Source organism: Aethalodelphis obliquidens, unplaced genomic scaffold, assembly GCF_003676395.1.
Source record: "Aethalodelphis obliquidens isolate GAN/ISIS:26980383/991018 unplaced genomic scaffold, ASM367639v1 scaffold55, whole genome shotgun sequence".
NCBI lineage: Eukaryota > Metazoa > Chordata > Mammalia > Artiodactyla > Delphinidae > Aethalodelphis > Aethalodelphis obliquidens.
This window is the reverse complement of record NW_020837999.1, coordinates 6,332,025-6,356,395: the sequence shown is the minus strand read 5'-3', so window position 1 is coordinate 6,356,395 and position 24,371 is coordinate 6,332,025. Positions and strand designations below refer to the sequence as shown.

At 34.9% G+C, this 24,371-nt stretch overlaps 1 protein-coding gene across 6 annotated transcripts in view; it reads left to right on the top strand.

Annotated features, from left to right (window-relative positions):
* The window catches only part of RABGAP1L (RAB GTPase activating protein 1 like), a 682,268-nt gene that overhangs the window by 384,910 nt on the left and 272,987 nt on the right, over nt 1–24,371 (top strand). For all 6 annotated transcript variants that reach the window (XM_027086258.1, XM_027086259.1, XM_027086257.1 and 3 more), the window contains one exon: nt 11,653–11,766. In XM_027086258.1, the coding sequence (XP_026942059.1) occupies nt 11,653–11,766 (114 nt within the window). The remainder of the gene's footprint in view (nt 1–11,652; nt 11,767–24,371) is intronic.

Genomic DNA, 24,371 nt, shown 5'->3' with positions numbered 1-24,371 from the left:
ACTATGAAAGATACTTCAGATTTCTAAAAAAATCATATTTAATGTAATTTGCTTCTAGCAGTGTTTTAAACACGTTAATTATGTAATTCGTCTCTCTCACTTTTAAAGTAAAAAGACTAATTTTTTAAAAAATGCAGCACTTGAGTGTGTCTTTATCTTTTATGGCTTTTCATATAAAATGACGTCAAATTCAGTGAGAAAACTCCAAACAGCTTTTTGTAATGATGATTTTTGGCAATTCCAATAGTGGTAGAATTTCTAATTTCTATTTTAAGATAGAGATCCATTTTGACTTTTTGTAGTTTATATAATGTCTGTAATTATTTTCATGTGTCTTCTTTGGTATTAGGAGCAAGAAGATTTTGGTATGCATTTTGCTGTGAAATTTTGATTTGGAAATCTATGACTCCTTGTCATCATCTTTGGTTTTGGTGCAAATTATTTCCTTTTGTCACTGTTCTTGACTAAATAAGGTTAGAACAGAATTGAAAACTCAAAGTAAAAATTATAAAACTTGAGTCTCTTCATCATAGGGAATACATACATATTTCCCATGCCTGCTTCACTTATTCTGATTTATTCAGCACCCATTTATGAAGCACATACAAAAGTCTCAGGCTGCAAGGAAAACAAAGATAAATAAGAACTGATTGTAGTCTACCTGGGGGTGGCAATCAAGTAGGGATATTCAGACACGGGTACCAGTTAATTAAAAAAGCAGAGTAGAAGACCAAAGGACAAATTGATTAAGAGAGGAAAAGGAAGAAGACTCCTAGAATAACTCTTTGTATGTCAGCTCAGACATGGAAGTTCACTCTGCTGAGAATTAGAATATAGGAAATTCTGAATTGAATTTTTGACTTGTTAGGTTTTAGATGTGGAGTGATAGGTCTGTTAGACCAGTAGTTCCCAAATAACAATTTGTGGACTTTTACTCAAGGCTGCATAGATCTTTGTTAAAAATACAGATTGCCTGGAAGTACTATAGAGAATTGGTAGATTAAATCTAGGTGAAATCTGGGTTCAGAAATAAATTTTCAGATGATTCTGATAATCAGTAAGGTTTGGCATCTACTTTAGTAAAGATCTAGGAGAGAGAAGACAGATGGTAGTTGAAGTTACAGGAGTGGATGTGATTTCCTGGGGAGAGCATGAAGAGCGAGCACAGAACAATGCTAAGGATGTAACACCATCAGATAAGGAGTAGGCAGAGGAGGAATCAGCAAAGAAACTAAAAAAGGAATATACTGTGTCAAGGAGCTGGAATATATTTACCTAGATCCTCTAAGTCTTAGAATAGTAATGCTCATTTCTGAGTCCATATAGAGAAAAACAGTGCAGAATAAAAATCTTTAGGTTTCTACTCATTATTTGGCTTTATTCCAAAAAGGATTAATCAGATTTCAAATGTGCCCTCTTGCAAAAAGATTGCTACTACTTCCAGAGAAGTCTGTTGGAGAAACAGAAATTGACCCTCTTGGTTAGAGAATTATGAACAAAGTAGAGTATCAGAAAAGAAAGTTGAAAAAAAACAAAAAATACCTTATTGTACACTTTCTGTATTAAATTAGAATATTTAATTTATTGAAATGACCTTTATAATTGAGAACTAGAACTATTATAGTCTCTCAGGAACAAATCCTTCTGTTCTTAGCCCTTCCTATTTCTTTTGTTACTGTTCTTGTGGTGATCAGTGCGTCTCCTACTCCTATGTGAGTAAAAACTTACATTAATGGAAACATGTACTGTTACAAAAAGGAGTAAAATGGCAATTTTATGTAACCTGACTTGATATAAAAATTAATTGGATTTTTCAAAACCCACATCCCAGTATAGAGTAACTTCATTGATCCTAAAGGAATTTTAAAATATACATATTATTGACATTTACTTGGGGGTGTAGTTATTGTTTACTTACACTCACTCTCCTTTGAGGTTCCAGATGATCCTTTATGCAAGTTAATTAGAGGGTCATATCAGCAGTTGTGTGACCTACTTTTAATCTATATGATTACATATAGATTTTTGAGGAGCTCATTGAACAGCTGGCCAATGGTCAATAGTGGTCCAACATTTTTAACGTTTGAGGCTCTACATTAAAAGGTCATCTGAATTAACATGGTATTGGAGGACTATTTTATTGTGAATAGTATTTTGTCAAAGACAGATGAAAAGGCAGACAATGATACATATCTTTGAATAGAGAAAATTTACTGGTGGGAATACCACAATGAAAAACTTCATATTTGTTTATGGCCAACTTGTTAGAATTTAACCAATTTCGAAGTTAGAGAGGGAGCATAGTCCACACAAGATTGCCCTTACTTCTAACACTAGTTGTGTCAAGCTGTTACCAAAATCACCCTCAGGTTCAATAATTCACTAGAAGCACTCCCAGAACTCAATGAAAGCTGTAATACTCATGGTGACATTGTATTACAGCTGCAGGATACAGATTAATGCTTGCCAGGGGATGAAGCACATTGGACAGAGTCCAGGAGAAGTACCAAGCATGGCTCTTCCTTTGTCCTTTCCCCACGGAGTCATGGACAATGTAGCTTTCCTGACATCAGTGTGTGACGATATGCGTGGAGTATTGCCAGATAGGGAAGCTCACTTGAGTCTTGTCCAGAGTTTTCACAGGGCCTTATTCATGTACTGCTCACATGACTAACCTTTAGTCTCCAGGCTCTCCATAGGTAGAACTAATACTGCATGCCCCGAAGCCCCATGGTAAGTCACATTGTTAGGCTGTTGAGTGGTCAAGACCCACATGCAAACAAAGACCTCCTATTACACTTGCAAGGGCCTAGAGATCACCTCCTAGAAGCCAATGGCAAAGGCCAGTTCTCTTTTTGGGTAAGGCTGATTCTTCACTACACACAATTCTTTCAGATAATAAAAGCAGATGAGGCCCAACTGAAACAGTAGTTCACAAATCTGACTACAAAGACCATGGCAGATGAAATGACTCCTTGTTGTCTGCAGGATTAAAACGTCTTCATTCAAGATTACCTTTCCATATTCTAGATCCCACTCAACTTGCCCTTTATAAATTTCCTTCTATAGTCAATTAAAATCATATTTCCTGGGCATGCCAAGTTCTTCCCTGCTTTGGAGCCTCTGCTCACACCCCACTTGTATTCTCTTGAGATCTTTCAATTTTGTTGAGCCCATCTTGTCGACAGTGCTCAGCCCAGGCCCCATCTCCTGCGGAAGCCCACTTTCACCACTTGAACCTTTCGATAGTCACTTTCTTTACTGAATTCCTGTAGCTAACGTCACTCATATATCATTTATTTGGCTGTTAGCATATGGTTCCTTCCATTGATATTTTGTCTTTACAAGTAGATCTTAACCTCTTGCAAGTTAGGAACATTATGGACTATATCTCATGCCTTTTTGATCCTGTAGATCCTAGTACAATGTCTTGCACATGGTAAGTGTTAGATAAGTATTTGAATAGTAAGCTTTCATACAGACAGGTGCAACTAGGAACACATTGTTCAAATATAAGAGCTAAAACATCTTGTAAAAATAATCTAATTTATACTAACAAATTTCTGAGGTAACCATGTTAATCCAAGAGAGTGTCAGAGTTATTTTTAGCAATTCATTGAAGGCATCTGCAAACATAAAGGTCAGCAAAATGCTGGAAAATGTCCAGAGAAGTATTGCCATACTGCTCCCACCTCAGGGCTTTTGCACATGCTTTCCGAACCTTTGCCTATAATACTTTTTCTCTAAATATTTGAACACTAACTGAGAGAAGCAAACCCACTCTACCTGAAATATCATTCTATTCCTCACTATATCTTTATCATTTTATTTTTTTATAGTACATTTCACTAACCAATATTATATACATGCTTTTTATGTCTTTTTCCTCAACTACTAGAACATAAAGTCCATAGGGGAGGGACATTGGCTTGCTAACAATTATATCCTCTGCACCTAAAATAGTGTCTGATTCTTAGTAGGTACTCTGAAAAGTATGTGTTGAATACGTGAACAAATTTGAACTATGCAGCAAATAGAAAGCTTAATTTTTTATGTACACTCAATTTTTATGTCATTCAATTCAAGAAGGTTAATTGAGCTCAAAGAGTTTCAAACAGAAGCATCTAAAATGATTGAAGGAATGGTAGAATGTTTTATAAATTATTAAAAAATATTCAACCTATAAAAGCAGTAACTAGTGTATACATGGCCAAAGTTAATAAAATTATAAAATGTAATGATTAGGCAAAAATAGGCATGTTTATCAAATGCTGGTCATCAGAAGCATTCTTTAAAGTTTTGTGGAAAAAATGAAAGAGTGTTATTTTTACACAATGGTTAGTAAATATGTAGCACTTAAATTTTTTATTTATTTTAAAAGGGTTTAAAGGGCTGTTTTGATAAAAATTATAATTAATAATTTTAAAATAATGCAAAATCAGAAATACATCTAACTTTGGAAAATAATAGCATGGAGTTCAGTTATTCTGCTTCATTTTAACAGGAGTTGCAGAGTTTATCATTGCCTGTTGATACGAGTTTCCAAGACTGTCAAGTACTCCAGTTGAACCTTTATTTTGGGAGAATGAGTGGTCAGCAACCCTGGGAATGAGGACATATCCAAATATGGCTATAGATGCATTTGGAGTCTAACCCCACATATTCATCATTGAGAGGTGTCTGACCTAGATTCCATAGGATCTCTGGGAAATCCAGGCTGTGCTCATAGGCTGCAATGCTTCTTAGTCTTCTAGTTCCAAAGAATTGCTTTATTCTATTCACATACTTCCCACTGCAGTCCCAGCACTTACTTCAGGATTAAGGTATTCATCATGAATATTGACTGGTCTTATGAAGACACTACTTCCTCTCCTCTCTCTTCTGTTCCCCCCTGCCCTTTGTTCTCATTGTTGCTACTCCCCGCTAAGAGATTTCTTTCTAGGTGAAGGCAGAATATGGCTTATATTTTTGACCTTTGTGTCAGGCTTTGATTCTGAGACATTTGGCAGCACATGTGTACAATGCCCAGGCAGCAGCTTGCTAACAATATGATTTAGTTGTCATTTATTTCTTTGCTTCCATATTACCCTGCTTATGCTGAGATTTGCCCCCCATATTCAAGGAAAGAAGGCTGGCAATGATCCAACCTTTTTGTGTTTCTGTTTCTAGCTCGTGATTTTAGTAGCATGTTTGAAACTAGAATGAACTTTTATGTTTTCTCCTTTCATCTCTGCCTCTTTGGATTTTTGGCAAACATCAAGGCAAATAAATCAGACCCACCACTGCAAACCCATCTGCTTTCAGGGACATGTAACTTGACTAGTTTGTGATGTTTTACCATAGATCTAGCTCCAACATAGAACTAAAGGAGGATCCCTGTGGAGTAAGAATAGCAGACACGTTTTAAGGTCAAGTTTTTTTAAAGCTCTGAATCATTTATCTGCTGACTGATTGTGGCTGCGCATGGTCTCCATTGGCATTTCTAATGACATTAACAAGTTGACATGGTACTTACAAAGTTGAAATGATTTTATAGTAGATGAAAAGTGAAAATGCAGTTATAGTTTGGATTTGAAAATAGGCATTAATAAGAAAAGATACTGTCATTGTTGTAAAAATGTAGCAAATCAGGGTACAGCCAAAGGAGTTTGTTTATTAGGACATTACTTTTATACTTCATCTGGTGCTAAGGTCACATGTAAAAACACTCATCCTCATTGAAATACCTTTCCAGTTGTTGACAGCCTAGAAATTGTTTCCTAAGAAATAATAAGGTATGGTCATCCAAACCTGTCTTCCTAATACTTCTTGACACTTCAATGCTGTATTCATTTCTTTCTCACGGCAAGTAAGTGATGATTCTCTTCAAATAGGAATTAAGAGGATTACAAAGATGTCAGGGTATATACATTATACTGGAAGAACAGCTCATGTAATACTCTTGATAACAGGCTATAAATTGTCTCCACTTAAAATGATCAAAAGTTAATCGAGATACTTACCATACCTCTTAGAGTTGGTTTTAAACTGATCTTCAGCAAGCTGAATTATATCCTCTGTTGGGCCATGGATTTTATCACACTAGGGATTGATGTATTTTTTAAGATAAGTTTTGACTTATGACTTAACAGTTTGGAAATTAAAGAAAATCCTTGAAAGATAAACTAAATAGAAGTTTCATTTCTACGTGATGGTAGTGTCAAGGGTGTGTGTCTGGGTGGGTGGTAAAACTCAACTTTAAAGACTTTCTTCTAAGCCTCTCACTACTACTGCCTGCTTCTGGTCAGCTTTTATATGTGGCCCAACCTGATGCCTCCTTAGGCAGGATAGAAGGTGATCTCAAGGACTTTGCCCATAGTTACTTTCTTGATGGTGATGGTCCAGAAGGGAGCCATGCAATAGTGACAGTGGCATTTGTTCTGTCCCTAACCATGACTTCAACCCTTCTCTGATCCTCAGAAGCTGAATTCTAAAGTAATGAATGAAAATGGTAGCTGTTCTGACAAATTTAGCTTTTACCATACCCTGTCCTTCCCAGTGTTTTTTTCTGGGTATATTTGTGTACATCTTCCTTTCTTGCATGAATATATGCAAGGCTGGGGCCAGAGTGTATATCAGTTGATGAAAACATCAATTTATCCAAATAATTGTTCACTTTTGCTTTTTTTCATGGATTAATAGAAACAAGGATAATTTCAGACACATAAGATACATGATATAAAATTCAGAAGAGGGTGTGTATGCATTAATGTATCATCATGCTGAAAGCTCAAAGGGTATTGGTTTCATAATCATAATGTTCATGATATCCAAAGAAAAACAGTGGTTTATTTCATTATTTAACGTGTACAAATACAGATGGATGTCTAAAATATACATTCACCAAAATTTTTAAACAATTAAATGTGCTTCTTAATTAAAATATCTAGGAATAAACCTACCTAAGGAGACAAAAGACCTCTATGCAGAAAATTATAAGACACTGATGAAAGAAATTAAAGATGATACAAATAGATGGAGAGATATACCACGTTCTTGGATTGGAAGAATCAACATTGTGAAAATGACTCTACTACCCAAAGCAATCTACAGATTCAATGCAATCCCTAGCAAGCTACCGCTGGCATTTTTCATAGAACTAGAACAAAAAATTTCACAATTTGTATGGAAACACAAAAGACCCCGAATAGCCAAAGCAATCTTGAGAACGAAAAACGGAGCTGGAGGAATCAGGCTCCCTGACTTCAGACTATACTACAAAGCTACAGTAATCAAGATAGTATGGTACTGGCACAAAAACAGAAATATAGATCAATGGAACAGGATAGAAAGCCCAGAGATAAACCCACGCACATATGGTCACCTTATCTTTGATAAAGGAGGCAGGAATGTCCAGTGGAGAAAACAGCCTCTTCAATAAGTGGTGCTGGGAAAACTGGACAGGTACATGTAAAAGTATGAGATTAGATCACTCCCTAACACCATACACGAAAATAAGCTCAAAATGGATTAAAGACCTAAATGTAAGGCCAGAAACTATCAAACTCTTAGAGGAAAATATAGGCAGAACACTCTATGACATAAATCACAGCAAGATCCTTTTTGACCCACCTACTAGAGAAATGGAAATAAAAACAAAAATAAACAAATGGGACCTAATGAAACTTCAAAGCTTTTGCACAGCAAAGGAAACCATAAACAAGACCAAAAGACAACCCTCAGAATGGGAGAAAATATTTGCAAATGAAGCAACTGACAAAGGATTAATTTCCAAAATTTACAAGCAGCTCATGCAGCTCAATAACAGCAACAACAAAAAAACCCAATCCAAAAATGGGCAGAAGACCTAAATAGATATTTCTCCAAAGAAGATATACAGACTGCCAACAAACACATGAAAGAATGCTCAACATCATTAATCATTAGAGAAATGCAAATCAAAACTACAATGAGATATCATCTCACACCAGTCAGAATGGCCATCATCAAAAAATCTAGAAACGAGGTTCCTTAAAAAACTACAAATAGAACTACCATACGACCCAGCAATCCCTCTCCTGGGCATATACCCTGAGAAAACCATAATTCAAAAAGAGTCATGTACCAAAATGTTCATTGCAGCTCTATTTACAATTGCCGGGAGATGGAAACAACCTAAGTGTCTATCATCGTATGAATGGATAAAGAAGATGTGGCACAATGCAATATTACTCAGCCATAAAAAGAAACGAAATTGAGCTATTTTTAATGAGGTGAATGGACCTAGAGTCTGTCATACAGAGTGAAGTAAGTCAGAAAGAGAAAGACAAATACCATATGCTAACACATATATATAGAATTTAAGAAAAAAAAATGTCATGAAGAACCTAGGGGTAAGACAGGAATAAAGACACAGACCTATATGGGAACATATGTATATGTATAACTGATTCACTTTGTTATAAAGCAGAAACTAACACCATTGTAAAGCAATTATACTCCAATAAAGATGTAAAAAAAATAAAAGGTGAATAATAATTTTTATTTATTTATTTAATGAGTATTCAATTTATACTAGGCAGTGTGCTAAGCACTTTACACACGTTATCTTATTCTAAACAACATGAATTTGGTATTACCAGCCCATTTTACAGATGAGGAAACTGAGTTCAATGAGATTAAATAACTTGTCTGAGATCCTATAGGTGTTAAGTGGAGTAGCTGGAAATCGAACCAATGAGTTTGTCTGGCTCCAGAGCCACTAAACCACCATATTGGACTGAGGATCAGAATGGGAGACGCATCTAATGGGAAGTAAATTGTGGATGAAGTTGTGAGTCTCTAGATATTGGTGAATTAGCTGTCCATGAAAGAGTGAATTCTTCCCTCTTCTCATTCTGAGGATAATTGTCAGGACTTAAGGAGACTGCTTGTGGGGACCTTCCAAGAAAATGATCTCGTATCAGTTTTGGTTGTGCTATAAAATGTTTTTAGCTATATTTTATAAAAGGTTTTCCCATGAAACTTTTTAACTCCAGATATTTGGCTGGCGAATTATTTGGCTTCTTTTTTGTCCTTTTCTGTTCATTTTATTTCTTGTAAAAGTTGACAGCTATCATTGGAGTAAGTCTTTAAAAAAGAAAAAAGGAATGAATATTGAAGAGAAAAATGATTTTGTCTTCCTTTTACAACGTTAGGTTTAGTGACTCCCTGACTCAAATACTTTAATGATTGAGTGAGTAAATTTGGGGGATTAGATGTGGATTCCTGAATATATACTGTTCCTATTCTCAGCAGTATGGGTAATTGGGAGATGGTTAACTTTAGCTTTTGCTTTGAAAACACGGTTATTTTCTCTAATCTAGTGTGCCATTTCATTCATATTAGTCTATTTGTAAGACTCTAGTGTACCTCTTAACTTTCACTAATATGAAAGGGATCAGTGAATAATGTAGCAAAATAGCTTATTTAGTTAATAAAGTGAAGTTCCAGAAATTATTCCCTTAGCCAACTGAGAGCAATATGTAAGAAGAAAACTCTAGAAACACACATATGTAGAAAGCATTTAAAAGTAATCATAGGAAAGGAAAGTTTACTAAGTACAGAAAAGTTTATGATTTTTATTTTCATTTGATTTTGCCCCTTTATTTTTTAAAACAAACAAGATTCAATTATTCATAGAAAAAAATTAATCAGTATTATACAAAGTTACTTCCTAGAAACTTTTGCTCAATTTCCCTTTTTCTGAATCAGGCTGTTGGTACCATTTAAACACAGCATGATGCCAGTAGAGTAGGCAGTTTCTAGGGAATATAGTCCAATGATTTCTCTCCCTCAACATCTCAAAAAGTGCAAAAAGAGATATCCTGTGAACCATTCAACATGTTTGCCCCTAAAATAGTTCAGCTTGGGAGGAGTAAAATTTTCATTGGTAATTTTCCAAATAGTTTGTAAGTGGAGACTTACTGTGTGGAAAGAGCACCCTTCTGTTGGAGAAAACCTGGGCAGTGAAAATTCATCTGCCTGGTACCAGATTCCCCTACTTAGATTCCATAACAGACCAGATAAACCTTACATTTCATAATATATCTCTTTATACATTACCTTTCTATTTACCGTATTCTAACCCCCGTATCTCACCCCAGTTTTCTTTATCATTAGAAATTACATTTACTGTGATAAATATAAACTTTCTATGTATCCTTTTACTTAAGTTATGGTAATTTTTTGAAAGTTCCATTTTTATTTGGTTTTAGCATTCCATTCCGGTAAGCTATCAGAATTTTTTCTGGACTGGTTTGTAATATGTTTGATGTTTGCTAGCAAATTTGGAACTTTTCAGTTTTCATCCTTTCTCTATGTGATATAAGATCTAATTACTACTCAGCATGATATAGCAGCTGAAATGAAAAAGGCAGCAAGAGAAGGCACTGGCTTAACTTAGAGCTAATCAACTACATCCTTCTTATGTACTTCTCAGCTAGAGAGAGAAAGAGAAATAGCATTATTAAAGTAACTCATGTATTAAAACTCATTTTTTTTCTTTGCTTGATTTTAACTGAAAGAGGGGATTTGTTCAAGTCTTTATGGGAGCGAGACATTAAATAATACTTTTAATTTGCATTAATAGTCATTGATGCTTCTTTAGTTGTGCAGAAGTAGTAGTAGTAGAAGTAGTCCCATCCCATTTTCTTGACATTTAAACAGATAAAAAAAACAGATTAAAAAAACATAAAAACATTGACAGAAGTAAAATAAAATCAAGTGAATGATTAATCATTTTTTATAAGGCTTAGAACTTTTGGATCTTGAATCTGTCTGGAAAAACAAAAAAACTCTAGATTTATCTTTAAAGCATATGTCATTTTAATATGTTGGTTTGAGGGCTTTTTATTTTCTGAAGTGAGTGAGTTGGGTAATTACCCATTGGGAGGAAAGATTGATAATATTTTTTAAATGACTATGGTCTGAGTTTTCACATATCAGATTGTCAAAAATTAAAAAGTCAAATAATATTTGGTTTGGGGCAGGTGCGGAGAAACACATACTCTACCACTGTTTGGATTTTGTGTTGGTACAACGGAAATGCATATTTATTGACCTAGCAATTCCACCTCTAGGAATATATCTTGAGCATGTATGTATAAAAATGTTCCTAGTGATATTATTTGTGATATAAATAGAAAAAATGCAAAAAAAATCATTAATAAGAAAATATTAAATAAATTATGGTGTGTCCATATCCAGGTGTGCCTCATTCTTTTTAATAGTTGCTATTAAAGAAAATAAAATACATTTGCATGTACTGATCAAGAATATTCTGTAAGTTATCCCATTAAGTGAAAAGAGCAGATAATTTTCTTCTATTTGTGCTTCAAAAAGCAAAGGATGGAGAAGTGTGTATACCACTTCCCTCCCTCCCCTCCCCCTCACATAAACACACAGTCACAAGTCTAAAGATAGATGGATGAAAGGACACAAAAGAAATTGTTGATAGTATTTATGTCTGATGAATGGGAGTATGGGTCTGGGATGGAAGGCAGTTTTTTTTTGGTTCTTTTTTTTTATGGAGAGGGCAGCATACTATTTTTGTGCTGTTTGAAATTTTTTGACATTAATTTTCATAATTAAGAAATTTAAAATTAATGACCAAGTCTACTTTTTTTTTTTTAGGACTCAGCCCAGGAGAGTGTTATTACTCGAGATATTCATCGTACATTTCCTGCACATGATTACTTTAAAGATACTGGAGGAGATGGCCAGGAATCTCTGTACAAGATCTGCAAGGTAGGACCCTCCACCTTATTTTTTTCTAATTTATTATATAGGGCTATATTTTAGGAATCCATATTAAAGATTTTTAGATTTGCACTGTGCCATGTTCTCTACTTTATACTTACACTACCAGATCCTCAGTATTGAGTCCTGAGGGTGACTTTTGGGCTGCATGTTCTGTGCCTTCTTGTGGTGGAAGAGGTGTAGTATGACCTCAGTTTGGCTTTGATGCTAACAGGAAAGGAACAGAACGTCCTCTGAGGCTACTGCAGTAAAGGCTCAGAGGAGTCCTGATGACTCTGTTCATCTGACAAGGTAATGTGGCAGTTGTCTCAATTTTTTGACAGTAGGCAAGAGTAAGAAACAGTGTGGCACCTGTTTTTGAATACTGGCAAGTTCTCTGATATTGTTGATGTATTCTGAGTTATGTCACATCATACATCTTTGTGCAGTTTTTATATCCCATTTTGAAATCTTTCTTCTCCCTCATTATTAGTAGATCTGGAAGAAAACTGTTTCCTGACTTTCAGTAGGCGTTGCTTGGATAAAAAAGGCTCTGTGTTTAATAGTGGAGAATAGCTATCAGATTATTAATTTCTCAAAGTTATATTAGAAATGAAGAATGACTTTTCAAATCATTATATATCGTTAACTTATATTGTCCATGCTAATCGAGGCCAAAGACTCAAAATTGCAAAATTTCCATCAAATAAAGTTTTGCCCTTTATCCTCAAAGTTAAGATGCCCTGCAAAATGTGATGGGTATACTCAACATTTGTCCTTACCTACCATTCCACTAGAGATTGCTGATGAGTAGTGAACGACACCAAAAATCTTGTAATAATATGAAGAAAAAACAAACACCATGGCTAATTTTCAAGTTAGGTAGTAAGTTTCTGAATAATCAAATTTAACCTTTTATTAAGTAGCAAAGATTAGCCAGTAGGTAGTCAGAAATATGCTCACATATCAGTATCATTTAATATTTACTGTTTTTTTTTAAATGGCACTTATAAAGTACTACCTGCATATGCTAACCAAGTAGGATTGATGTTTAATTCTGCAAATGGCACACTTTGCCTAAAATCCTTCTTTGTGCATGTTTGTGTTTTAGCCCTCTGCCTACTCCTGTCTTTCTTTTCTTTTCTTTTTTTTTTTTTTTGAAAGCTTTGCTTATCTGCTGGTGCCTGACTTACGTCCTCCCCTATGTGACAGAGGATGTCACAAGCCTGCATCTAACATTAATTCATTAATTTATTTTTGCTGTGTTGAGTCTTCGTTTCTGTGCGAGGGCTTTCTCTAGTTGTGGCAAGCGGGGGCCACTCTTCATCGCGGTGCGTGGGCCTCTCACTATCGCGGCCTCTCTTGTTGAGGAGCACAGGCTCCAGACGCGCAGGCTCAGTAGTTGTGGCTCACGGGTCTAGTTGCTCCACGGCATGTGGGATCCTCCCAGACCAGGGCTCGAACCCATGTCCTCTGCATTAGCAGGCAGATTCTCAACCACTGCGCCACCAGGGAAGCCCTCCTGTCTTTCTTTTCTTTAGTTTTTCTTTTCTCTTGATGTAGCCATTTTGGAGGATTATAAACATACACACTGATCAGAAATCTGTTTTTATATGGATATATCATTTAGAGCTAGAAATGCATAACTAACTTAAAGTCTGAGAGTGTACTAATTTCTAGAAGGTGATATGTCATCTAGTTTTTAAAATGCCAAAAACCATCAAACACCACAAAAAAAGTATAATATATTTATTATATGCTTGTGAAAGGAAAACCTAATTATTAAAAAAAAATTTCTACCAGTTTTTTAAAAAATAAATTTATTTATTTATTTATTTTTGGCTGCGTTGGGTCTTTGTTGGGCTTTCTCTAGTTGCGGTGAGCGGGGGCTACTCTTCACTGCAGTGCGTGTGCTTCTCACTGCGTGGCTTCTCTTGTTGCGGAACACAGGCTCTAGGCACACGGGCTTCATTAGTTGCAGCACACGGGCTCAGTAGTTGTGGCTTGCGGGCCCTAGAGCACAGGCCCAGTAGTTGTGGCACACGGGCTTAGATGCTTCATGGCATGTGGGATCTTCCCGGAGCAGGGCTCGAACCCAAGTCCCCTGCACTAGCAGGTGGATTCTTAACCACTGCACCACCAGGGAAGCCCTCCACCAGTTTTAAAATTCTACAAGCTAGTTAGTCTCTGGCTTGTGTAAGGAAGATATCAAAATTTATATAGTTTCTAAGTTATTTAGAAAGATCTGGCTTATAGTATATGGAACAACATTTTTCTCCTAGCATTTAGTATATTTTCAGCCATTCAGTAACTTTTCTCTCAATTTTTCTCTAATTGATACTAGATACTTTTTTTCACATGGCTAAAACAGAAGGCTCTATGTGCTTGCAGCTTCTGCCTTACAGTTTTGCTCCATTGTAGTAAAAACAGTATTTGCTTCATTATGTAATCTTTAGAGGGGAAATATCTGAAACACTACTAAACACAAAGATAAAAGTTAAGTAGTTGGTACATTTAAGTAACTGATACCCCTTGCTTTCATATTGCAGATAATTCAACCTTGAATTCACTAGAAAGTATTTGTTATACATTCACACAGCTTGTGTAACCATTTAAAATTATCAATGTGTATTTTGTAACATGATCAAACAGTTTTAAATCTCTTTATGAGTAAAGAATATCATAAAAATATAGGTCTAAGACATATTATAATTACTGAGTAGCTTAAATTGCACTAAATTTTATGGAAAACAAAAGAATCCCGTTAAAAACATTACAAAATTCAAGGTAGTAAATAAAAGTTGATAAGGCTTTTAATATTGTGCTAAAATATATACTACCTAAACATAACTTTATAATAGTCTTTGATAATGGAGGAGAGCAGAGATGAATATATCAGAAAATGTTGGAGAAACCAAAATTTGCTGGGTTCCTACCATGTGGACCTCTTGGTTTTTAATCGACACAATTCCTTCTCCTCTGGACCTACTATGATTTAGTAGTCCAGTCCTCATGCAGGGGAACCTCAGATGGTGGTGATAATCACAAAGAGGAGAGCCTACTTATGAGTAATTTAGAATTGAATATTCTTCTCAAGTTTGTACATCCACTTTCCTTTGCTTTTTGTATTCAATTTGAGCCATATGGCCTTTATCCTACCATGTATGACTTTTAAGGTCACTGAGTGTGGTCTACCTGTTCTATCATTTTTATTTCTAGAATAATATCTAACATCATACCTCACATTCTTGGCAATAAAACTGAGTTTCCATTCTGGATACCTTGCACAAAACTGAAGAAACATTAATAAAACCTTGACCTTAAATCAGCCACTTTGTTATATAATGTATAAATACGGAAAGTTTTGCTTCTTCTTTACCAATTCTTATTCTTCTTTTTTCCTTAATTATTTTCTTGTCTTACTGCACTGACCAGAACCTCCATTATAGTGTTAAAATGAAGTATTGATAGTAGACATCCTTGTCTCACTCCTGATTGTAAATGAAATGCATTTAATGATTTACCACTAAGAATGGCTGTATTCACATCAGCAGCACACTTATAGAGTTCTTTTTAATACAGTACCTTCCATGTGTTATAGTAATTTTAAATGTACAGAGTATTTCCGTATATATTACCTCATTTATTTCTGACAACTCCTCATCAATGGAGCCTATTCTAGAAATATAATATGCTGTGCTGTTAAATTGAGACAGAAATTTATTGAGAGAATTTCAGTTAGAATAAGTCCAGAAATCAACTCTGGTTTCAAGGATATAAGAGTCTGACTTTGGAGCTGAAAAGTTTTCTGTGACTCTGGTGAAATGAGGAATGATCTGAACTGTCAGGTTAGAGGGAGGACTGTTAAAACTCGCTGTCATGTTTTAATGGCCCTGTCAATTTTAGGTTTTGCCTCTTAATATCTTTTTCAGAGTAGGAGGAAGTCGAAGTGGTTCAAAGATTCTTCTGTTGTCATAAATTTATGCGTGGAAGTAGAACTGAAAGTATAATAGGATTCATAGGATTCTGGAAATGAGATAGTTTTGACATCCCTCTCTCCTTCCCTCCTTTCCTCCCTCCATTCCTCCCTCCCTCCCTCCCTCCTTTCTTTCCTGTTAGTTATGTCAATAACATATTTTAAAATAATGTCCTTTAAAGGACGAAAAATATACTACTCCTCCCCAAGTATCCTTAGGACTTTTCTAATTTACATATGATGTAAAATCTGGTTTTAGTTGGGAGACAGGTTGGCGTAGTTTAAAGGACTAAACATTAAGAGGTCTGGGTCTGGTCTTGATTCCTCCTCTAAGCAGATCTAAGACTTTGGGAAAATCACTTTCTAAAGTTCCTCCTCAGTAATCGTGTGGGGTGTGATAAGATTATTCTAATCACAATTTGCTATGATTTTAAGTGTTGTTTAAAATTTTTTTTTCCAAAATATAACATATTGAATGTAGAATTTAACAGTTAATTCCTGTGTTAGGTCTTAGCTCTGTTTATCAATACCAGGGCTATAAAGGAATGTGATTTTACTTTGAAAACTTTACCTGGCTTTCTGTTATGATGTTTGGGAGTGTGTTTCATGCACACATGAAATGTAGTGCATTTAGTGATTTACTTCTAGATATACATTTCTTTATAAGACCTAAGACGAGTCAGTCATAGTAATTAGCTAAAACACTGTTCACAACAGAATAGACTCTTGTGCCATTTAATTTGAAGCATATTGCTTTTTCACATTTTCTGATTACAGCAACTACTTTATATCAAAGAGGCTACGGCTGTGAACTGAATGGGAGGGGTTGAATATATTACAGAGAAATCAATACCTTTGTTCATCTGGGTTGATAATTTGATGGTATAATGGTTTGTAGAAGGACAAAAATAAACTTAACCCCTGTCGCAGCAAATATTTTTCTCAAAACAAGATTGGATTTAATATAAGAACTAAAGCATTTCAGGAGTTATTTCGATACCAAAGTAATGAGTGATCTGATGCTTGATTTCGAAGAATGTAAATGATCACCAACTCTTGTGAAATTAGATATAATCATACATTATTTATATTGTTTTCTAGATTTATGGGGGTATTTGTGATTATAGGGCTGAATTGTTTTTCATGGAGTCGACAGTACTCTCCAGTTTTCTATTTGACTACTCGTAATGCAACTCCCTTCCTTGGGGTTCCTGAGTGATCCCTAGTTTTAATGACAGATTTTCTGAACACATTGTAGCCCGCTATTCTTTACTCTACATAGCCCAATTTTACCAACAGCTTGAGCAACCTGTGGGACTCCTCCTACTAATGTCCTTGGAATCTGATTGGCCCCAGAATGAGGGCTCTTTGGTGTGGAATGACAGGCATTCCTGGATCAAGATGCACCAAAAGGATTTAGTTTAGAGCGGTACCTAGGGGGAATCAGGCAGCCTTTGGAGAATCAAGCAGGTCTTTTCTGTTTTCTGTGTACCTCCTCTCTCACCCTTGGGTTGCTGGTGTGCTTCTTTGAATTACAGTAACCTTCTAAGGCGGATCCAAACGGGGGGCTACTGAGGAGTCCTTTGAGCCCCTGGGGCCACTCTGCTTTGCCAGCACATCCTAATGAACAGTGAATTAAGTGGTTTCAGAAGACCTTGAGGGATAGCAGAGTATTCTCAAACAAATTAATTTCCTTAAGGAAAAATTAATTCTTTCAGGCCATACAGGAAGGCTTGGAGTACCTTCCTAATATTCAGATGATAATTGATATCATCACGACAGTAACAGTGGGAACTTGTGAAGCACTGTGGTTTAGAAAGCACTTCTGTACATGTTGTTATTTGATCCCCATAGGTCCTCCCTAAGGCAGGAAGAATTTCCTGCATTTTATAGATGAACTCCAGAGAAACTAAATTATCGGCCTAAAATTATATAGCCACTAAATGGCAGAGACTAATTTGAACCCAGATCTGTTAGCTTAAAATTCTGTAATATTTCTACAATACTATTGTGATTGTACATGTGTGATGAAGAAGAAAAGTTATGATTTATTAAATACTCCCTGAATACCAGAAACTATGCTGAGCACTTTTACACATATCGTGTTATGTATTTTGACAGTTATCCTGGAAATAAAAACTATATTTCTGTTATTGTACTTAGGATAAATTCTCAGGAAGGTTAAAAGCATTTACTCTTATCACATGGATAAGAAATTTTGAAACTAGTATTCCATTCTAGGCAGGTCTGTCGAACTGCAGTGTCCATGTTCTTTGTACTATGGTGGCTTTTCTTAGTGTTAGAGGGACAATATTTAAACTGCAAGTGAATCTTAGCATCATTATCGCAAGTGAAATCCAGTGAGGTAGAAAATATTTTTCTGTCAGGCTAAAAATTAAATGTGAAGAAGAAAATGATCTTATATGTTTATGCATATCAATGTCATAATAATAAGGAGAAAATCAGGGACACCAATGGGGTCTTCACCAAAGAACTTGGAGTTACTCAGGCTCCTAGTCAAGGTAAATGTTTTGATTATTTTCTTCCTGGTACAGCCAGTACAAGATTAGTCAGAAGATAGTACAAGAACATGCTTTGGGGGGCCCACAAAAGAAAAATAAATTCATCTTTAATAATTTCATCTAGAATTTTATAAACTGAAGTTCTAGAAAGAAGTTATGTTAATTTCAGCATGCAACTTTTGATTCCTTTTTCAAAAAATCTTTAGATTATTTGAACTACATATGGGGAATGGGCACCATAATCTCTTCAGTGCTTAGGGCCTTTAAAGGTTTTAATGAGACCCTAGGGACTTCTAATAGTAATAAATAGAAATTGGATATCAATACTTACAAAATGTGTCTTTTTCTTGTAGCTGGTTATAAGAAGGCAGAGTCTTCATTTTTTCCCCCAGTTTTATTGAGAAATAATTGACATACATCAGTGTATAAATTTAAGGTGTACTTAAAATTTTTTTTCAACATGGCTTGACTTACATATATTGTAAAATGATTACCGCAGAAAGTTTAGTGAACATCCATCTTCTCATGTAGATAAAATAAAGAGAAAAGAAAATTTTTTTCTCCTTGTCATGAGAGCTCTTGGGATCTACTCTCTTAACAGCTTTCCTACATGTCACACAGCAGTGTTAACTGTAGTCATCATGTTGTACATCCTTACTACTTATTTACCTTATAACTGGAAGCTTGTACCTTTTAACACCTTCCTCCACTTTCCCCTCCCTCCACCCCCACCTTTGGTAGTCTGGTAATCACAAATCTGATCTCTTTTTCTTTGAGTTTGGTGTTGTGGTTTTGTTTTATTTTGTTTGATTCCACATACGAGTGAGATCATACAGTACTTGACTTTCTCTGTCTTACTTATTTCATTTAGCATAATACCTTCAAGATTCATCCATGTTAGGCCTTCATCTTTATAAAGAATAGTTTCCTTAAAAATCACTTTAGGTCTCATTGTTACCATTAAAAATTTTTAGTAAGTCTAACATTTAATGCACACATAGTAGAGTGCACAAATATTGCGGCTATAATTCAGTAAATTCTTACCCAGTGAACACTGCTGTGTAAGCTCTAGGACAAAGATAAAGAATTTTGCTAGCACTCTGGAAGCCTCCCTTATTTTCTCTGCTAGTAATTACTTCCCCCAAAGGTAAACAGCATTCTGATATCTATTACCATATATTAGTATTGCCTCGTTTTGAACTTTATTTTTTCCTTGTAGTTTTATTGAGGTGTAATTGGCATACCACACTCTATATGTTTAAGGTGTACAGCCTAATATTTGGCCTACATACATCATGAAATGATTACCACAATAAGTTTAGTAAACATCTGTCATCTCATACAGATACAACATTAAAGAGATAGAAAAAGGTTTTTTTTTCTTGTGATGAGCACTCTCAGGATTTACTCTCTTAACAGCTTTCATGTATAACATACTGCCTTTATCTAGTTCCCTCTCCTCACCCCCTGCCTCTTGGTAACTACCAATCTGATCCTAATTTGTTTGTTTGTTTTTAAAGTATAATTGACCTGCAACACTATGTTAGTTCCTGTTACACAGCATAGTGATTTGGTACTACTGTATATTTCAAAGTGATCATCATGATAAGTCTAGTTACCATCTGTCACCAGATGAAGATATTACATAATTATTGACTATATTTCCCATATTGTACATGTCATACGTGTGACCTCTTTTGGATCTTTAAAAAATTGACTTTCACAAAATGTATCTTGTTGTGTATAGTTTCTTTTGTTCCCATTGTCTATGAGGTTTAACCATGTTATTGTACATGGCAGGAATTCATTGTTTTCATTGCTGCATAATATTCCATGGCAAGACTATATCACAATATATTACCCATTCTACTCTTGGTGGGCATTTGGGGTTGTTTTCAGTTATGAATAATGCTGGTATGTGTACACTCCTATTAATAATGTTTTTGTGCATACATGTATGCATGTCTGTTAGATATCTACTAGGAATAGAATTTCTGGGTCAAAGGATATGGGCATGTTCACCTTTGGTAGATATTGCCAAATAAGTTTTCAAAGTTTAACCATTTACATTTCAAATAGCAGTGTATAAGAATTCCAGGGCTTCCCTGGTGGCGCAGTGGTTGGGAGTCCGCCTGCCGATGCGGGGGACATGCGTTCGTGCCCCAGTCCGGGAAGATCCCATGTGCCGCAGAGCGGCTGGGCCGGTGAGCCATGGCCGCTGGGCCTGCGTGTCCGGAGCCTGTGCTCTGCAGTGCGACAGGCCACAGCAGTGAGAGGCCCGCGTACCGCAAAAAAAAAAAAAAAAGAATTCCAGTTGCTCTGGATTTTCACCAAAACCTGATAAACTTTTAAATTTTAAGCATTTTGGTGGATGTGTAGTGGTTATCTCATTGTGGTTCACATGCATTTCCCTTATGACTGTCGAGGATCAGCATCTATTCACATGCTTGTTGTCCATTAGGATATCCTCTGTCATGAAAAACCTGTTTCTCTTTTGCTTATTTTAACAACTGGGTTTTCTCTTATTGCTTTGTAGGAGATTTTTTTGTATATCCTAGGTATGAATCCTTTTTTAGATATATGTATTGCAAATGTTTTCTCTATGGCTTGCTTTTTTACTCTATTAATGGTATCTTTTGATAAACAGAAGCTATTAATTTTAAAGAGGCCAGATTTATTAATCTTTCCTTTTGTGGTTAGTGTTACTGTGTCCTGCTTAAGAAATATTTGCCTAGCCCAAAGTCAAAATATTCTCTGATGTAATCTAGAAATGTTATTCTTTTGCTTTTTACATTGAGGGTTATGATCCATCTACAATTGATTTTTGTATAAAGCAGAAGTCAAGGTTTAGTTTCTTTCCATATGTATTTCTAATTGGTCCAGCATTGTTTTTAAACAATCATTCTTTCTCCATTGTATTGCTGTAGCATCTCTGTTATAAATCAGGTCCATGTATACATGGGTCTGTAGCTGGACCATTCTTTTTTTTCCCATAATTCTGGCTTTCTTTTTAATTTCTTTTTTGTTGTTGTTGAATATATTTGACATATTATGTAAATTTAAGGTTTTACAACATGTTAATTTGTTACATTTATATATTTTAATGTGATTGCTGTTGTATTGGTATTTAGCACCTCTATTACATTACATAATTATCCTATCTTTTTAGTGGATTGGATAATTAAGTTGTAGTCTCAACATCTTTGATGATTATAGTACAGTATTGTCTGTTTTCATTATACTGTACATTAGATCTACATGTCTTATTTACAACTCATTGCAAGTTTGTACCCTTAAGGAGCATCAATCTTATCTCCCCCCTACACACTGCATCCTCTGGTAATCACCACTTTACTCTCTGATTTTTTAGGAGTTTGACTTTTTTAGATTCTACAGATAAGTGATATAAAATAGCAGTTGTCCTTCTCTGTCTGACTTATCTTGCTTAGCATAATGTGCTCAGGGTTTATCCATGTTGTCCCAAATGGCAGGATATCCTCCTTCCTCATGGCTGAAAACATTCCATTACTGTATATATACCACATCACTTTTATCTATTCATTCATTGATGGACATTTAACCTGTTTCCATATCTTGGCTATTGTGACTAATGCTGCAATAAACATGGGAGTGCATATATCTCTTAAAAATGATGTTTTCATTTCTGGACCACTCGATGCCGTTGATCTGCTTATCTATCTTTATACCAATACCACACTATTATAATTAAAATAGATTTACAAGAAGTCTTATTATCTGGTGGTGCTGGGCCTACAACTTTGTTCTGCTTCAAAATTATTTTTACTATCTTGGTCCTTTGTAGTTCCATATTTTAGAATCAGCTTGTCAGATTTTGAGGGGAAAACATGCTTTGAGAATTTTGATTGGTATTGCATTGAAGAAATAGTTCATAAATTTTATTATCAATAGTTTTTTCAAAGAGCCAACTTTTGGCTTTGTTGATCTTATCTATTATATATTTGCTTTCTATTTTATTGATATCTGCATTTTTTCTTTTTCAATAAAATTCTGCATGTTAAAAAAAATTAATATCACCCAAAAAAGTTCCCTAATGCCCCTTTGCAGTCAATCCTCCCACCTATACCTGACCCCAGGCAACCCCATTATCTTCTTTCTCCATTATAGATTAGTTTTCATTTTATAGAATTTAATGTAAATGAATCATACAGCACATACCTCTGCTTCTCTCCAGCATAATGCTTTTGAGATTCATTCATGTCATTGAGTGTTTCAGTGCTCTATTCTTTATTGCTGAGTAGTATTCCATTGTAACCTCTCCAATTTTGATGTCCTATTTTATTATCATTTAGTTTTAAATATTACCTAATTTCCATAGTGATTCCTTTGATCCATCACATTCATTGATTTCTAAGTTCTTTTTTTTTGGTATTGATTTCTAGCTTAATTTCACTATGGTCAAAAATATGCTGTGTGTGAGTTTAAAACTTTGGATTGTTGAGACTTGCTTTATGACCTGAACATGTCCTGTTTTGGTTTCAATTAGATAAACTTTGTAATCATGTTTTTCTGATTTTCTTTAGAGTTACTCTCTTTGTTGTTATGTGTTTGTTTTTGGTTTTGTTTTTTGTCTGTTCTATCAGTTAGTGATGAAATTGTGCTCAAATTCCCAACTATGAGTTTTGGACTTATCTATTTTTCCTTTTAATTTTGCCAAGTTTTGCTTTATGTATTTTGAGGTTATGTTATTAAGTGCATATAAATTTAGTATTGTTATGTCTTCGTATTGAATTAACCTTATTATCATTATAAAATGTCTTTCTCGTTGCTAGTTTGAACTTCAGTATAAGTATGTCCACCTTAGCTTTATTTTTGCGTCTTCTTTAAGCATCTTATAATTGAATTTTTAAACTATATACAATCTTATATTTTTATTGGGGTATTGAGTATATTTACATTTAATGAACTTACTGACATAGTTGATTTTAAACTTAATACCTCACTATTTGTGCTGTATATGTCTCATCTGTTACTCATTTTTTCCTCTTTTTTTCCATTTTCCACACTGTAACTATTAGTTATGCAGTTTTTATGCTTTTAGTAGTTACCCTATTAGTTATGCAGTTTTATGCTTTTAGTAGTTATGATCACAATGTGCATTCTTTGCTTATTAGAATCCACCTTAAATGATCAATCACACCTAAAGTGATCAATCACTTAAATCATCGATTACTTCCAGGATAATGCAAGAAACTTATATCTCTTTAACTCCATGTTCTGCTTGTTGTTCTGTTTTTGTCATGTATTTAATTATGTTTGAGTATCAGTACCCCCCCAGACACACGCACAGGATGTTATTTTTTGTGTCTTAAACCATCAGTGTTCATCTAGACTTATTCACCTATGTATCTGTTCTTGTGCTCTTCATTTCTTTCTGCATTGCCTGAGTACATCTGAGATCATATTGCTTATGCTTAAAGAACTGTCTTTAGTATTTCTTTAGTGAAAGTCTGCTGATGAAAATTCTTTCATTTTTTACTTTTCTGAGAACCTCATAATTTTGTCTTTATTTTGGAAAGATATTTTCATTTGGTTCTAGGTTGGTGTTATTTTTCCTTAGGATTTTAAAGATGCTATTCTATTGTCTTCAGGCTTTCATCATTTTTGTTGAAAGATGGCTATCAGTATTATCATGGTTTCTTTAAAGGTAATGCATCTTTTTTTCTCTGCTTTAAAATTTTTTTATTTATGTTTGTTTCTTCTATAATATGTCCTAGGTGTGGTTTTCTTTATACTGCTTGGAGTTTGTTACTGAATCTGCGGCTTGACATAGTTTGTCACTTTTAGAAAATGCTTAGCCACTATCTCCCCAAATACTGTTTTGCCTCTGTCCTCTATTCTGGATGTCCAAGTACTAATATTTTACTATCCCTTATGCCTTTTACCCTATTTAATATATTTCCATCCTTTCTTGGTGGCTCCATCTGGATATTTTTTACTAATCCTTTCTCCAGTCTATTGAATCCTTAATTATTGTTGTTTTATTTTTCAGTTCTAGAATTTCCATTTGATTCTTTTTAAAAGTAGATTCCAGTTCCTTGGCGAAATTATTTTTTATTTTCTTGAACAGATTAATC